Raw genomic sequence first — 18,535 nt, 5'->3', positions numbered from 1 at the left:
TGGACCAGCAGAGGGCGCTGGTAACACAGTGGTCGGTTGGCATGCAGATATCTTGCAGTGAGGAAGAGAAGCTATGCTAGCAGACAGAGCTAATAGAAAAACGTGACTTTTACAGATATTCAAGTAATATTACAGATATTCTTTCGGTGCTAAGCGGGTAATGAATCATTTATTAACATATTTAAGAGTAGAAGGCGGCCAGAAAGAAAGTATTAGCAGACTCCGCCCGCCGCCTACACTTGTGGTAAAAAAAGTACTGCGATTCAATTTTCAGAAAATCGATATCAACCGTGATACCTATGAATCGATTTTTAACTGCCTTACGATTAATCGTTACATCCCTATATGTAACATTATAGAAGATTACAGAATATAATTATTATTTTTTTGCAGCTTACACGCCGTTGTACCCCCAGGCACTAATGAGTCAAAGCACTTCCTCTCTTTATTTTGCACTTTCTTTCTAACCTTCCCACTTTCAAATCGCTGGTTGCAACTTTATACATTTAAAAGAAAAATCCAGAGTCCTAATTCAACCTCATTGTCAGATTTGAATCCATTGAGATGGAGAAGGAAGGGCTCTGTTGGGGTATTTTCCTTTTTGTTTTTATTATCTGCTCATAGGAGCTGGCTCCTGTCATTAAGCCTGATGGATGTTTAAATGTTGTGAATGAGACTGAGGCCATTTAAGGACACGTCTTCATTGAACTCAGCCATTTTTTTCAGCGTCTGTCTTTCTGAAGTGAATTTTTTTTTTTTTTTTCTTCTCGTCATACTTTTGAAGGACAATAACTGAGATCCAGCCACTCCATCAGCCCCAGTCCTGAATAATTAAAAAGTAAAATTGATGTGTTTTCTATTATTTTCCAATGTTTGAAAAAAAAATGTTTGAAAAAAGAGCCAAATATAAAATAAGTTGATTTTAACATATTTTTTTTGTCTTTAATTATGTAAATGTCCAAAAAACATTTGAGGTTGATCAAAATTACAATGGCTGACGTGTTTGTGAACCAATGCGGTGCAGAGGTCAGACAAAATAATGGACTATCAATCAACCTTTAATCAATCAATCAATCTTTATTGCAGACACAAAAAAAACGGTCCATGAAAATATGTAAAAGAGACAGAAAAAACAGAGTATATCACTATTGTGGTTTATTTATATGGTCAGTAGATGTGAGGAGGAGAAGAAAGACTGTTAATGATTTACTGCTGCTGTTGCTGTGATAAACCAGCATTGTTGTTTACACCCAGTCAGGCATATGGATGAAGGCCCAAAAAACAGCCTGTTTTGAGGAGTGGTCTTAAAGTGATTTTTCAGAGGATTCAAACTTGAGGCAAGTTTAAGAAAATAAGCCTCAAATACATATGTTGTTGGGGTTCTTAGAATAAATGGAGATGGGTGGAAAAATATAATACTGGACCTTTAAAGCATTTGATTTGTTTTTTGTGTGAAATGGAAAAGCACCAAATGCAGATTTTTGCTACTCAAACAGTGACACTGTTGGGGATTTTGTCTGGACGCAGGTAGCAGTATGGCATCCTCTTTTTCTCGTCTCTTATCTTGATGCTTTCAGATATTCCTGCCAGCTCCTTCCTGAACTTCTCCATGGCTGCTTTCACTCGTCCCTCTGTGAAGTGCTCATCAGGATACATGCCCAGGAACAGCTGCAGAGAAAAAGGGGATGGAACAGAACTTTCAACCCTCAAGATTTTTCTGAAATATTCAGTTTTTTTTTTTTGAACCGTGGTGGGTGAAAAGCAGAGATGCTGCCCTGTGCTCACTTCATTCTCCTGGTACTGGCTCAGTGCCCACACAGCTCCCAGATGCCAGCTAGAACGTCCTCGATCTGGGAGACTCTCCATGATCAAACTCAGCGTTGCTAAGCCCTTCTGGTTGGGTGGGGGCTTTCTCATGGTGGCTGGAGCATTCGGGATCCAGGAGCACCAGTCATACTGCATCGAATACAGAAAGATTTAATTTGTGCAAGTAGTAAATTTAACGTCTGTGTGTGTGTATGTAGAGCTAATATCTCCCCGACGCAGTATCTGCTCGACCTGATACTTTGTCAACGGCTTGTGCATACCTCAAGTGTGTGCAACCGTTATTTTGGAGTAATTCGGACAGAGCTGAGAGGGCATGGGGGTGGGCTCTCCAGTGATTGAATAACATTGGAACATAGGGATGACATCTAGGTCCTCAGCTCCTTGGGGCTTTCTCGGGTTTGAATGTGGTGGGCGGTGGCTGCCTCTCGGCTTGGGATCTCAGGGGTGTCTGGGGGGCTGCTCAGTAGTGGAAGGGTGGCCTGGGGCTCCTTGGCCCCCACTCTTTCTGCTGACCGTGCTGCATCTTGGGCCCGGTGCGGCACTTGGATTTGCAGAAGCAGTTCTTGCACACACAATGGTCATGGATGCACTGGCATGTCTTGGGCTGTGGGATAAACTCGTATTGGGCTTAACTTTAGACATGTTGATCCCAAACACCTGTTTTAGGTATTATCACTCACTCCTTCCCTCTGTTCACGGCCACCACCATTATACTTAAGCTCCACACTTGCCACCAGACTGGCTGAACGGATTACACAACACAATAAGCACAATATACACAACTATAACATCACATCTCACTCTCACTATAAGTTAACTCTTCCCCACTCTTTCCATGTCCTACCCTGACCCCTGTTCCCTTCCCCCCACCTAGGTGCCTAGGTGTAACACTGATCTCTCTTTTTATATCCTCCCTATAATAAAGTGTCTTACCCTTCCGTAGGGAGGGCTGGTCACAATTATGCAATAAAATAAATGAATTTATTTAATTGCAATAACAAAACATGCATTGCTGTCTTTAAAAGATTGCCTTCTTGTAGTGTTGACCTTAGACAGCATGTGCAGACAAAGTAAAGAAAAAAACAGAACCTCATTTGGCCATCCATGAAAAAGCAACACCTCCCACTTTTCTATAGCAATACTTTTTCTTCCTACGGGCACTGCACTAGTTGTAATTAAAAATGTAATTGACGCCAATCCTGCACAAAAGTAAACAAAGTGTTTGGTTTTAAGTACTACTTATTTTTAGATAGTTTTTAGATGCCGTGAAACGATCATTACATTATGGTGCATTATTGGTCTTTGCATCTATCATTTAGATTTTTGTAACAAATATTGTGTGATCAAACCTCAAGTTGCCTGTCTCCCTCTATGCCAGGCCTAAAAACCTTTTTTTTTGACAAGATTTCTACTAAGATCACCCTTTTCTTACCTGTCCAAAGTTGACGGCTGCGTGTTGTGCTGAAGCTGTGAACACGATGACAGTCAGGTACTCGATCAGCTCCTCACGAGAGTTCAGACACTTAGGAAATCCTTGAAAAAGAAGAGACCAGTGTTTGTTTATTTATTTTTATTCTAATAGTACCCTCCACAGTCTTCATCTTTTTTACTTTAGTTTTTTTCACATTTAGTTTCCAATAATGATTAAGTTACATTATTATATTAACTGAAATACAATGTATTTTTTAACTTATAAGCAGGACTATGAAAGATTGTGAAAGATTAGAAGCCTTTTTGTGTATGTTTGCGGTGAGGCGATGAAATGATGAAACAAAGGAAGTTGATGGAGGTGAAATTACAACAGAGACGCTCAAATTGAGACACTATCAGTCTTGTTTGCCTTCCAGGCTGTACTATCTAACCACAATGCACCAAACACTGAAGCACAACACCAAATTTAATTGGATTCATGACGTGGTTTTCTGAAACTGTTGGGTAGTTTGTTCTTGAGCTAAATTAAATTAATGCTTTTTTTTCATCTTCTAATCTAAATTAAACTAAAAGTAGCTATTTTTTGTGTTTCACTTCAGTTAGGAAGAAAAAAACCAAGCTACTAGTTCAGGTAGAGCCATCAACATAAGGAATTTCCAAAAGATCTGTTTTGTGCACCTACCGCAATGATCAGAGTCCTGCATACCAAAGTTGCGCACATCCTTGACAAAAGCCTGAATCTCTCCATCTCCCTGCACCCTCTCATCATTGCTGTAGTATATACACATCACATCAGACACGAAGCTGCCAGAAAGAAAACAGAAGAACAATGGAGGGGAAAATGAAGAAATCCTATGACTTTAAATATTCTTGCAAACATAAAGGAGAACATGCTTTCAAATCTCTCTCAGACAGATTTACATGTTTGTTAAAGTACCAAATAACTTGGTCCACACCTTTTGGTGGCCTCCCACACCCTGTATCCATCATCCCTGTAGAAGTATTTGGGCATTTCTTCATTGTTGTCCATGCATCGCATCCTGATCATGTCAGGGAAGCACAACGACCTGAAGGTCAGAGTCTTCATGGCTTTCTGAACCAGCTGCACATGACCTCCCCCACCTGTTCCATTGGCCTGGATGAAGAAAAGATGAAAACTTTTGATAAAATTAAATGCATGTTGCACAAGCTTTCTTTAGTTTTCTTTTTCCTGGGCAAAGTTTTCTGTTTGGATGGATGTGATCTCACCTTATCAAAGATTCCACCCTCACAGATGAGTTCCTCTCTAGCTTTGGTGTTGATGGCGATGGTGAAACGAACATGTGGGAGGAGTAGCTGGGAATTGGAGGAACAATCATTGATACAATTTTTAATTGGGGAGAAAAATGTGGCACTCCGTAAGAAATGAATGAATTTTATTTAATTCAACTTTTTTTATATATAATTACAACAATAGTCAGACATGGCCATCGTTGTCATTACCCAGATTAGGTAGGAAGTTAGGATTAAATGGGGACTCAAAGTGGTCACAGGGCCCCACTGACAATACCACAACTCTTCACTTCAACAACATTAGTGACACCATTTATGTTGCCTCACTCCTTGTAGGTTGTTAGCTACATGTTAAGTTAGCTGATCAGCTGTTATATTTGGTCAGTGTGTGTGGTTAATATCTCTAAAAACAACCTTTACATTTACTGTCTCTGCAATGGCCTTTTTCTCTTCGATTAAATAAATAGTTTTACAGTGCGTTTTATAGCATCAATATTACTTTTGCTGCCTCTTGAAGCAATATGCAACTCATCACATGAATGCACTTAAGACGATGGGTCTAAAGCTGAACTTTGTTGATATTTTGTATCAGATGTATTTTTTCAGTGATCTACATCAGTGATTCTCAAACTTTTTTGGCCCAAGTACCCCCTTTGTTAGACAACATTTTGCTCAGAATACTACGAAAAAACAACTATAGAGCATAATAATAGAATAAATTTGGTGATAACACACATGTTAAATAATCCCATTCTAAATAAGTGGAATGAAACAGTATTTAGTTCCTCTTAAATAGATTTGTTTCTGTAGTTTTTATTGATTTTGGTCATCTCCTGCCTATTTTTAGTTCACGTTCTAATCAAAAGATCAGTTACATCATCAAAATTATGATGATCATTTCTAACTAAAAAGTAAACATTAATAAACAACATATTTTTCCTGCTTTCATTTGTTAAATTTCCAAATTTTCTCTCTCAAGTACCCCCTGTAGTGCCATTGCATACCCCCATTTAATAAATATTGATCTATATCAACTTTTAGCCTTCAAACACATAATGTTCCCTTTTATGTGAGCATCGCCATTTTGTAGATTTCAGCCAATCAGCATTCACATACCATGCGTTCACATACCACGTCATGATTACTTTTGTATCTCTGTTCCCATAGAGAGTCTATGCAGAGATAGCATTTTAATCTGTAGTTTTAGTGCTTAGTTAGATGTCATCCAGTTCCTTGGATGTTGTAATGTTATTGCTAAGAAGACCAGGAACATCAAAGGATTTTGAATTTGCACTAACCAGTAAACAAAAAAAGGACTTTAAAAATTTGGATTTCACTATCAGCCATTTTACTACAAATCCACACATGAAGAAACTACCTTTAGCAGCCTATATAACCTCATAAAACCAGTTAGAGTAACATAAGTGGAACTCTTCCTTGAGTAATCGCTATGTCACAGTTTGTAAACAAAAAAGGGTAATAATGTAATGTAATGTTGAATTGTACCTTAAAGACAGGATGAACAGCAGGAAGTTGCCTGAACATGGCGATGGCAAACATCTCAGAAATCAAATGCGTCCTTAGCAGGTGTGTGACAGTCTGGTGGATTTGAAAATCAGATGAACGCACCCAGATCTTTGCCAGCAGCCAGTCATAGTGAGCATCAGAGGGCAGAAAGATGGGAGCGTCTTTACCAGGAGTCTGGCTGAGCTATAAAATAAATAAAAGAAGCAAAAACAATGTTTTCGCATGGTCTGAAAAAATCCCTGAAACTCCTTTTATACAGTATAACAACACTTCACCTGTATGGCGATGGGCACAATCTTGTTCTGAGTGTTTTTGTACAGCAGACAGATGGGAGCAGCGAGATACTGCTGTGTACAGAGGTCTGTGCAGTTTGCACTGACGCCTTCTAACAATTCATAATCACATATGAAGATGTTACCAGCCTGGAACCAGAAGAATAAACACGTTTTAATGTTGATCCTTGTCAAAGTGAAGCCATAACAATAAATGAACAGAAACAACATGACAAAGTCTACCTCTAACTCCTGCTCCAATGTCAAATTCCTGTCAAGGCTCGAGGAAACCATCTCATGTGTAACAGGAAGTTTGTCAGGAAGTTTAAAGCACTTCTCGATCAGAACAGGATTGCAGCCATTCAAAAACTGGTACCCAAACATGGAGTCTTCTTTCCAGTGTTGCATCACATACTCTGAATGACATCGATAACGTATCATTTAAATAAATGCACTGAATTTAAACAGAAATATTAAAAGATTGTGAAGCTGACCAATGTTTGTATTTTTGATTCTGAGGAAGATAGACTCAAAATCAGCTAAGTCATTCCAGGAGGACTGGAACATGTTCATGAACTTGTTTACACACAGGTTTTCTATTCTGCAAACAAAATAAAGACATTATTTGGTAACATTTTACTTGAAGTTTTATACATAAGGCTGGCCTTATCTGTCATTAGCATGAATAAGGTGTCATGAAGGCTGTCATTAAGTGTCATTCGCTAAATTATGACGCCTTTTTGGAGCTATCTTGGCATTTTTGGGTTAGGTGGTGGGATCTATGGGGTTAGGGAAGGGTAGGGTTAGGGTAACGGACAGCCTTCATGACAACTTACTCATGCTAATGACAGGTTTCATATCATAATAATAACAGCGTAATGTCGGCCTTTATGTATAAAACTTAAAGTGTTACCCAATATTTTAAAAGATCATCATCTTTGCCAAAATGCAAATCATTGAATGTTTTATTCAACACAGAACGCAGCACTTCATCCTTCTTTGAAATAGCAACATGCTAAGTTACATTTAACTGTTTCAAAGTGCAGCACAAACATTTGCATTTCAAATCAGCATTCTTATCGTCTCAATGCAAACTGAAGGACTTGTATCTGTTATGTTTCCCTGGTGATACAAAAACAGTGACACCTCTAGGTTCCTGTCCCCTTAATATATGCAAACATCATTTTGCTAATGTTTAACCCTCCTATTATCCTTGGGGTCAATTTGACCCCATTTAAATGTTTATCATTCAAAAAATAATATTAGACTTTATTTATTTTTGGGTTTTTTGCAGAATATTTCATGACATTTCCTAATGTGATGGGTACATTTGATTAAGCATGAAATTATCATGATGCTATTTTATTCAGCGTGTTGAACGCATACAGCACGCATTGGTTTTCCCCTGTGGTCAGTTTAACCCCAAGCTGTTTTAGCTGTGTAAAACTTGTCTGTGTGACCCACCCATGGGTGACCTTACATACCCACACCACCAGGTGCAGTGTTGGTACTACTGAGTTGATACATGATGTGGGTGGTGGTGGGGAGGACAATATTCTCATTAGAACTTTCCCACACCATGGGCATGGATGTGTGTGTATGTGTGACATACTACTTACATCTGCCAAAGTAGAACTAATATTTAAAGTAGAAAAGATTTCGATGAATTATTACACTAACTCCAAAACTGAAAGTTTGACCTGATGGTAGCGCTGCAGAAAAAGTCATATCATCACCACAACCAATAGGGTTCATTAATATTGTCAGTAAGATTTAGAAGAAATATATTCGAGATAAATTAATTCTAATTTAAAAGTTTGGCCTGATGGTGGCGCTAGAGAACAGGTCAATGTTTCATTATCAAGCAGTTATTTATGTATTCAGCAAATTAACAAAGTACCTGACACAAAACTTGGTCAACAATTTTCTGAAAATCATTTTCTGGAAGCAAATATCCCTGGGGTCAGATTGATGTGTTTACCCTTGGGGTCAATATTTGAGGATAATCGGAGGGTTAAGACCAGGGTTGCATAAGCTTTGCAGTTCTAGACAAAGCCAGATAACAAGCTATCCTTTAGAAACAGGGGAGGGGGTAGCAAACTGATGAATAATTGCTTTCCTTAATAATATAAATAACAAAGCAAACATACGCCTTGGTGTAATTCAGTACGAAGTTCACTTCCTTTTCACTATCAAACTGTATGTCCCGGGGAAGGTCTTTGTGTCTGTTAGCGTCGATGCTCATTGGAAAGCCTGGCTGCCACTCCTTCCACCTACAGACATCAGCAGAATCATCAGTTAGCATCTCTACTTCTATCACTGATTGTTTGTGTTAAAGTCTTGCCTGTAAGTCATCCTCCTTATCTCCAGCTCTTTCTGTCTCTGCTGCTTGACTAGAATGTTCTCATCATCCTGGGGCAGACGTGCTGCAGGAGACAAAGGTTAAAGGGAGAAATGGAGAGTACTTGGAGCATTAGTCTGTGTGTAAAACAGAGTAAACAGAACAAAGTAGACACTACAGTACGGCTTTTCTTTGTGTAGACAAATGAGACGAGTAGAACCTTTTCCATCCCGCAGCACCACATTCTTATCATCCACCAGCCAGCGGTAACAGGGGAACTCCACGTGCTCTCCGGATGGTGTTTTGACTGTGACGTACCGGCAGTACCAGCTATCTTGCATCCAGTATTTCTGCTTCTCAATCTTTACCAACACAAGCTGACCCAGGTCTTGCCCCACTTTCACCTCATAGGAGTCCACCTGAAATGAAGTAAGAACTATGAAAACTGCGTGATGGTTATTTATTGTGATTTTTTTTTTTTTTAAAGAACATGTTCTTATTAGAAATACATGCTCCTAAACAAACCTCACAAGCACATGTTGCATCTTGTGGTGTGGATGATAATGACAAAAATATGGTGTAGAAAAAGTCTTCGGGACAAGTGATTTGTAAATAATAGGCAGTTTATTAATGCAATCAATGTCCTAAACAAGTAACAAAAAATGAGACCTGCTGAGAGCTGCGGCCCGATCGATGCAAACACACATTGAGAAGCAGAATAAACATAGTCTTCTCCTAGGAGCGCTACACATCATTTTAGTGTAAACTTCACATATCCAGAGCCTTAAGATTTACTGAACAAAGATGGAATTTGTAGACATAAAGTCTGAAGATAATGTTGTTCCAACATTATCATAACACTCCCAAATTCTTGTCACTCATATGCATTTTATTCAAAAAGTGTATAAACCTTTAATATCAAATGTTAAATTTAATGCACTTCACACCCAACATGTTTTACTCACACCCTACGATTCATACAACAACAAAACTCAATGTGGTTTGTAAATACCAAATACATAATTCAAAAACAACTGCATTTTGTTTCACAAATAGAAAACATACCTATCAAATATATTATGCTTCAGTTCAGAAACAAACACAGCATCTTTTACACATACAAAGAAACAATTCTTCAAATACACAAATATATCCTGCAGGTTAAAAAAAGATGTGTCTACAACAAAGAAATAATGTCACAATTTTTGGCACTGATTTTCCACCTTGTACATCCACACAAAAATGCCAGTAAATTCTATCCTGATGTTTATAGAGCCCGCCCCACCTGGAATCATCAATTACAGTATGTTAGTTTCCCCTCAGGCCAGGATTGAACTTAACCACCTCTAATCCCTACTTCGATGACAATCTGTACCGTTACCAGTATCAAGCTGTCATCTTTTAATGTTGCAAATTGAGCATGAACATGGGTTCTATTGTATGGCCTTTTTCTCAGCATTTTTACTAAATTGGAGAAAAAAAGTGTAGCTGCCATCAGAGATTCTCTCATAAAATGCAATTAATTGTTTTCATTGTTTCAATTGTGTCCTGTGGGGTTCCTCAGGGATCTGTTCTTGGACCCCTTCTGTTTAACCTTTACATGCTTCCTTTAGGACAAATTTTACAGAACTGTAAGATTGATTATCAGAGCTATGCAGATGACACGCAACTATATCTATCACTGAACCCAGATGACCATGGTCCCATTGAGGTGTTGTGTGACTGTTTAGAAAAAATAAACTGCTGGATGAGTGAAAACTTCCTTCAACTAAACCATGACAAGATGGAGGTGATTGTCTTTGGTAACAAGGAAAAGAGGACTGCTGTCAGCAATTATCTTGAGTCTCGATCTTTAAAAGCTAAAGACCAAGTCAAAAACCTTGGTGTTCTGATTGACTCAGATCTTACATTCAGCAGTCAGATCAAATCTATCACAAAAACAGCCTTCTACCACCTAAAGAACATCTCCAGAGTGAAAGGTTTAATGGCTCAGAAAGATCAGGAAAAACTGGTCCATGCTTTTATCTCCAGCAGACTGGACTATTGTAATGGTCTTCTGACAGGAATCCCCCAAAAGAGCATCAAACAGCTACAGCTGGTTCAGAACGCTGCAGCTCGGGTCTTAACCAGAACAAAGAGGTCAGAGCACATTACTCCAGTTTTAAAGTCTTTACACTGGCTCCCAGTCAGCCTCAGAATAGACTTTAAAGTTCTGCTGCTGGTGTATAAATCTGTGAATGGGTTTGGTCCAGAATACATCAGTGACATGTTAGTCAGGTATGAACCCAGCAGGTCTCTCAGATCTATGGACACAGATCAGATAGTGGAGCCCAGAGTTCACAGTAAACATGGTGATGCTGCTTTTAGTTGTTATGCTGCAAAGAAGTGGAACAAACTGCCAGCGGAGCTGAAGTCAGCATCCAATGTGAACATTTTTAAATCAAAGTTAAAGGCACTTTTTTTCTCTACTGCGTATGATTGAGAGAGAGATTTTTTGTCATGTTGTTGATGTAATGATGATTTTACTGATGATTTTAATTGATTTTACTGATGATTTTAAATGTTCTTATTGATTTTACTGATGATTTTAAACAATTGAATGTTTTATCATGTAAAGCACATTGAGTTGCCTTGAGTATGAAATGCGCTATATAAATAAATTTGCCTTGCCTTGCCTTGCCTTCATATTCAGTTAAAATATAATAAATACATTTAATAATTACACATTAATAATTCAGATAGATGTTCAATAAATAAACAAGTAATAATTCAGCTAATTCATGTAGACATAATTCATTTTTTAGGTTAAAGATATGGAGAGACACAAGGGGAGAACTTTTTTCTGCTTTATTGCGTTGCTGGGGGTAATAAGTAATTGTGGCACTCCAGAGCAGTACAAGGTGATGGAGAGCCTACCTGAAGGGTCTGAAAGAAGCTGATAAAACAACATTTAACGTTGTCATTTAGGAAGACTTCAGCTTTATTCCCTTGGAGTTGATGCGGCCAATGAGTTCTGACAGCATGGAATTTGACATGTTAAGAGATGTTATTAGGGATGTAACGATTAATCGTAAGGCAGTTAAAAATCAATTCATAGGTATCACGATTCACATCGATACTGTGAAAATTGAATCGCGGTACTTTTTTAACCAGCAGAGGGCGCTATCCAGAAGTGTTGGCGGTGGGTGCAATCTGTTAATACTTTCTTTCTGGCCACCTTCTACTTTTAAACATGTTCATAAATGATTCCTTACCCCTTTAGCACCAAAAAATATCTGTAATATTATGTGAATATCTGTAAAAGTCACGTTTTTCTATTAGCTCTGTCTACTAGCGTAGCTAGTGCAATGACTGTTTTTTTTTTCAAGTCCAATTGTTAAGGCACAAAATAAATTTTCAGTTGCACTTTTAAAAAAACACTATTATGCAGTTTTGCATTGTTTACTATAGAACCAGAATTTAAATTAATAGGCTTCTTCTTCATTTGTATTATTCCTTTATTTATTTCATTCAAGATTTATTTAGTTAAATTGCATTGTTTTGAATAGTTTATCAAGGGATTCTTTTGACAATGAAAAATAAAAGGAAAACGGTATAGTTTTTTTCCCCCCAAAACATAAAAGGAATATTTTTCAGTCATCATTTTTCCCTTTTGTAAAATAAATCGTGAGAGAATCATATCGTGAACCCAGTATCGTGAATTTAATCGTATCGGGAGTTGAGTGAATCGTTACATCCCTAGATGTTATTAAATGGCTGTTTAAAACATAAGAACTTGCCATGATCATGTCAACTGTATGACAACCTGGGGATAAATTAACAGCTCGTCATCAAAACTATTTGCAACACTTTACAAGAAAACCCTCAAAGTGATGGACCAGAAGCCCAACAGTTCACATCATTGTATTATAATAAATAGCTTTAAAATGCTGAGCTTGGAAAATGTAATCAAACACAAAAACATCTGACTGGTTTTGAAAATTCTGCATAATACCGCTCCTCCTCCTTTGAACTCATATATAACTCAACGTAACATCAGCAGTCAGTCCACTAGAAGCACCACACGAGGTGACCTTTTCATTCCATTTAGGAAAAGCACATTCAGTCAACTATCATTTTCTGTTCGAGCAATACAAAACTGGTATTGACTGCCCACCGCTATCAAAGATACAACACACCTTAAAACGTGTTTTCTGACACCTATAACTGCACACATTAATCTTGTCAGATGTGATATGTATGTTCGACGGGACACCATCTCTGCTGCCTGCCTCCATGTTATGTCTTGTATGTACCTGTACATTAAATGTGGCCTCGAATTGTTCTCATGTCTCCTCTGTGCTGTCTTTATTACATGCACTGTTTTGATATCTTTGTTCAAACTGTGCTTGTTCCAATTGTGTGCAACATATTATATGTCTGTATGCCTCACAAATGTATTGTAAATTATTGTATTTACATTTTTTAACTATGCACTTTAGGTTGCCGATTCACAACAGGACGGGGATCACAGCTGGAAATTAGCCGTAAAGGCTAAAGCTGCTATTCTAAAAAGGTATTGTTCACAAATTAATAAACTAATGAACTAAATTAAACTCTGCAGAGAGAGTCACTCACCGCCCCTCTCTCAAAGTCGTCGTAAAGAGGCTTGTCCAGCAGTGTTTTGTCGCTGCATTGCTCTGTGCCCACCAGCGTGATGTAGATGTAGTCATCCGTCCCTGCGAACCACTGATGTCCTGTGGCAACAGTCACTGTGTAAGAATTCATATTGATCACAGCTTGAAACAGCTCCAAAACTCCTCTGGGGAGGTAGAATGCAGCCCAAAGAGATCAAACCAGGAAAAAAATGCTCAAAGACAGTTCCTTGACTGAGTTCTCTGATGTGCACTCCTCCCTTTCTCTGCATCACTTACATGAAGACAGAAAAGTCGATGTGATCACACAGGTGGGAGGTGCATGGCTGAGATCAACCACAGCTCTCTAAACACCACATGAGAGAAGTTTAGCTTCCTTTTTTTCTACTTTGAATGGATGTTGTCATCTTTATATGTTCTTACTGTGTAAAACAGACCAACATTAATTTATCATATAATGATGAATGAACCTGTATAAAGGACGTGCAGGTGGCACGTTATGCAACTCTGTTTATTCGCCATATTCGACAGCAAAGGCTCCAGGCAGTGTTGTTTGCCTGTGTGCTCTCCAAGAAATACAAGTTTTGTTTACTCGTGTCAGCGAAATGTTAGTATCATTTTTTTGGCTGCACAAATTGTCAGATGGATAAAAAAAAAACTGTTTCACCGTATACCCAAAACCTGCCAGAACAAAGGGCTTAATGGATTGCAGCCATCAGGAGAATAAATCTGGGTCTGTCTACGTACAGAAACATTGGATTTGCTTGGAAGATTTTAACAAACATTAAAAGGAAAATGATCAACCTACATCAACAGCAGGGAATTAGCTTTCTAACACTGGAGATGGCCAGAACCCAATACATTTGAAGAAGAACTACAGTAGATGTCAGTGAAGATGAACCTGAAATCACTTAACTCAGTAAGGAAGCACTTACAAGTGTGCAGTGCCCTGCGTGAAGAGATGCAGTTGAAGAAGAAGAAGAAGAAGAAGAAGAAGAAGTTGTTTTTACTGTCACTAGATGAGGTTGGTTTCAGGGACAATGACGCCAAAGTGAAAGATCTAACTGCCCTGCTTTCATTTAAAGTATTGAAGTTTGTTGAAACTGTAATACTATACCTATAGTCAAAGTCTGTTGTGTCCACATTCCAAGAGTGATGCAGCTGCACCTCATGTGCAGCTGCAGCATGCAGCTGCTTGCATACATTTTTACATACATTTTTGGTCGGAGGGTGATTCATATAGCGAGACAAAAGTATACAGTGTTAGAAAAAAATACTGCATACTGTGATACCATTTGAATAAAAAACTAAACTTGGCCAAAAAGGTAGTGGCCTGCCTGGTTATGTAACTTACTAGTGTTATCATCTTAAAGTTAATAATGGCATGTAAATGGTGGTCCCTCACAGTAACATGACATGATCATGTTACTGTTGTTACAGTATGTCCCCAAAGACAATCAGGAGTCCATCTGTCCATTTTTTGACCTGCTTGGCCCTTTTTTCAGGGGGTCCGCTGGTGCCTATCTCCAGCTCTCAATGGGCATTAGGCAGGGGAAAAGCAGGAGTCATTTCTCACAAACATGTTAAGGATTAATGTTTTAATAATCTTCAGAATAATTCTACATTAAACATACACATGGCAGAAAATAAAGACATACAGTATGTTTAATGTGTAGTAGTAAAAGTGTCAAATGCAACTGGGTTCTACTTTACTTGAAAGTAGTGTAATTTCTGCACTTAAGATTAAGTTGGGAAACATTGTTTAAACTCATTTTATCAAAACTGTTCGGACGTCCACACAAAAAATCCACATGCATCACTACTTTTCAGTGTCCAGTTTTGCAAACGCCAGACTGACATTTTAAAATACCTACTGTGTAGCAAAGCTTATTGCCCCATCCACCCTTCCTGGACTCTTTAGGGGTAGTACTGGAGAGTGCTCCTTCTGAGGTTTACCTCATCCTCCTGGAGGATATCAATGCTCATATTGGCAACAACAGTGAGACCTGGTGGAGCCTGATTGAGCGCAATGGCCCCCGCGATCTGAACCCGAGTGGTCCTTTTTTATTGGACTTTTGTGGTTGTCATAGCTGGTTTGTAACGCACACCATGTTCAAGCATAAATCTTGAACATTTCACGGCCCTGACATTAAGGGGCAGAGATGTCAACCGGTCACCACCTGGTGGTGATTTGGCTCCGAAAGCCCGGGAGGATGCCGGTCATACCTGACAGACCCCAACACATTTACTTCTATAGCCCCTTTCATAGACAAAAAGCCACAAAGTGCAAAAACAGTACACAGTGTAAAAGGCCAAGACAACATAAAATCATAACAGCCCAGGAGTAGCTAATTAAAAGCTTGAACAAATAAATAGGTCTTAAGTTGGCTTTTGAAGGTGTCGACAGAGTCTGGCAGAGTCTCCCATCAGAAGGAGCTTCAACTTCCACCTACGGGAGAGCTTTGACCATGTCTCAGGGGAGGCGGAGGACATTGAGTCCGAGTGGACTTTGCCTCTGTTGTCAAGACGGCCGATTGGTGCTGTGTGGCCATAAGGTAGCTGGTGTTTGCTGTGGCGACGATACCCAAACCGACAGCTGCACAGCTAATTCCTGTCCTTGGAGACAGCCAATCCGAGTCACTGCACCAAATTTCTACCTTCTTTTAATTGAACAGCTCCGAGGACAGATGACAAGAGTAGTATAATTTCAATGTGGTTTATTCTCTTTACAGTCATAAGCAAAGTTTAGTAGACTAAGCCCACATGCAGGTAGTTTTTGTCCTGGGCGTAGAACTGTAGATTAGCTCTGTACTCTATGCAGGGTCCTTGAGGGGGCATGGGAGTTTGCCCAACCAGTCCTTTTGGGCTTTGTTGACTTGGAGAAGGCATTTAACAGTCTACCTTGGGAGGTCCTGTGGGAGACACCCTGATATGGCGGGCCGGCTGTTCCCTGTACAACAAGCGCCAGAACTTGGTCTGCATTGCTGGCAGTAAGTCACACTCGTTTTTGGTGAGGGTTGGACTAGGGCTGCACTTTCTCCCCAATTCTGTTCATATTCATAACTTGTATGGAGAACTGCTAGGCACAGCCAGGGCGTTAAGGGGGTCCGTTTTGGTAGCCTCATGATTGGATCACTGCTTTTTGCAGACGATGTGGTCCAGTTGGCTCCATCAAGCCGTGACATTCAGCTCTCACAGTGTGAGGCAGCCGGGATGAGAATCAGCACTTCCAAACCTAAGTCCATGGTGCTTGACCAGAAAAAGGTTGAGTGCCTTCTCCAGGTTGGGGATGAGATCATCAGTGTAGGAGTTCAAGTACCTCGGGATGAATGGAGGGTGAGATCGACAGTTTTTTGTGTGTGCTGGCACAAAGATGAGCACATAAAAAAATGTCTGTCATGCAAAATTACATTTTATGTCTCCAAACAACAGAAGCAGCTTTTAGAAAAGTTGAATAAGAGGCAACTCTTGCACTGCGTATATCCGAAAAGCTAAATTACCTGCATTTACTGATGATGCAGTCACAATGGAAAAAAATAATGCAAATTGGCATATTTTATGCATCACATTTCCTAGTCAAATGAGCACACATCTGTTTATGACAGGTAGTGTGTTCCACTTTTAGTGAAGTAAATACAAATGATCCTCAGCTTGTCTGTGTTTTTACAATTATCATAAACATGAGCACAGATACCTACATGTAAAACTTGAAACTAATTTCCGCTGAAGAGATTAGATTCAGGGAAGATTAATTCTCCATCTAAATCTATGAAACAAATTCTTTCGGCACTATTTTGTATTTCCGCGGTAAGTGTGTCCGTGTAGAATTCTGGCAAAAAAAAAAGGCTTCTGGCTTTAAAAGACAAATAATGATAATAAAAAATAAAAGGGTGGATGTTTTGTAAAGATCATTCATTAAAAAAAAAAATGGCTTGTAACAGACATTGCGTTGGTTAACACGGAAACATAAAATACAGCCAGTGCAAAAAGTTGATGTTTGACCTCTCTGCTTTTACAGCATTTCCATGGAATGTTGACTCAAACAATTATTCATCATTAATAGGCCGCCTGCTTTATTCTGTCCATTCATTCCAATCTGAAAGACCCTGTGTGTTGTACATATGCATGTTGTATGTTTATTGTTCATCAAATTAAATAAACCTCAAATATGAATATTTAAGGTAGTAGTGAGTTTTGTGCTTTTTCTCACTTCACTAGTTTAACTTGTTTTATCTCCAAAAGTAAGATGTACTAAAATATACATAATCTTTGACACTGGTGCAGTGACCACAAGAGTACCTGTACAAATATAAATGTAATCTAAGTGGTGTGGCATTAAATTCAACACAATAAAATCCCAAAACAGGGTTATTTTATTAACCACAACAATAAAATATTGCTGGTGGGGCCATTTATTGGAAGCGTGACGTCACACATCCTCTGCTGCATCTCCACCGGCTCCTGTCTGTGCTAAAGGCTCAAAGATGTGACCACCGTGGTTGTGACTGTTGGGAGGAACACACTGTTGGGAGGAACACACTGTCGGGAGGAACACACTGTCGGGAGGAACACACTGTCGGACTCGCTCATGTTTAACTCGTTAGCTAGCAGTTGTGATGGCTTTTGACTCTATGTGCGAGTACAAATGGGGAGGGGGCGGTTACTGAAAGTAGCGGGGCGTGTCTTACTGCTACAGTAGTGACGCCCACAATCAAGGCTTTTTTTTTTTTTTTTTTTTTTTAAATTTCCCCCCTAGTGGTAGCTCAGCAGAACGCATGGGTGTACTTACAGTGACACTAGCAATCGCTTTCAATTGCAGGAAGAAGCATTTGGTTATTAGTTTGGAAGTTTTTTTAATGAATTTTTTTGGGCAGCAGCCACAAGACTTATGATCTGTTTACAGTAAAGAATGGGTCACATCTTTACTGACTAATGGTTACATGCTGTTACATGCTAAATATAATGTCACAACACACCAGTGTTTGTCTTTGACACAAAAAAGAGCAGAAAGTGGAACAAAAAAAAAACAAAAACATTTTAATAATTTGTTTTTGTATGACTTTGTGGAGACATGCCACAAATGCATGTGCCTACATTCACATTCATGCTTTGAGTCTGTAGATAGTTGCAAGTTCTGCTGTATAACTGATTAGAATAAATAAACTGAATCTCATTCAATATGTCAGCAAAGTAAAAAAAAAAAAACAACAGGAGAAAAGATGACAAACCAA

At 38.9% G+C, this 18,535-nt stretch overlaps 1 protein-coding gene across 1 annotated transcript; it reads right to left on the bottom strand.

Annotated features, from left to right (window-relative positions):
• Positions 1-1,053: 1,053 nt before the first annotated feature.
• LOC114476459 (arachidonate 5-lipoxygenase-like) lies at positions 1,054-13,563 on the bottom strand. The gene is made up of 14 exons (XM_028467995.1): positions 13,288-13,563; positions 8,891-9,089; positions 8,674-8,755; positions 8,480-8,602; positions 6,824-6,930; positions 6,573-6,745; positions 6,333-6,479; positions 6,037-6,240; positions 4,507-4,593; positions 4,215-4,393; positions 3,941-4,062; positions 3,260-3,360; positions 1,786-1,956; positions 1,054-1,668 (listed from the first exon to the last, which is right to left on the bottom strand). Exons 1-14 carry the CDS (start codon positions 13,435-13,437, stop codon positions 1,489-1,491), a joined length of 2,025 nt encoding a protein of 674 aa, XP_028323796.1. The 5' UTR covers positions 13,438-13,563; the 3' UTR covers positions 1,054-1,488.
• Between the last annotated feature and the right edge of the window lie 4,972 nt (positions 13,564-18,535).

Source organism: Gouania willdenowi, chromosome 15 (assembly GCF_900634775.1).
Source record: "Gouania willdenowi chromosome 15, fGouWil2.1, whole genome shotgun sequence".
NCBI lineage: Eukaryota > Metazoa > Chordata > Actinopteri > Blenniiformes > Gobiesocidae > Gouania > Gouania willdenowi.
The sequence above is the reverse complement of the archived record's forward strand: the minus strand, read 5'-3'. Positions and strand labels throughout refer to the sequence as shown.

Coding starts and splice junctions, on each gene's coding strand:
- LOC114476459 (XM_028467995.1), bottom strand. CDS start 13,437: ATGAATTCTTACACAGTGACTGTTGCCACAGGACATCAGTGGTTCGCA. Junction 9,090..13,287: donor ACGACTTTGAGAGAGGGGCG/GTGAGTGACTCT, acceptor ACTTCATTTCAG/GTGGACTCCTATGAGGTGAA. Junction 8,603..8,673: donor ATAAGGAGGATGACTTACAG/GCAAGACTTTAA, acceptor TGATGTCTGTAG/GTGGAAGGAGTGGCAGCCAG.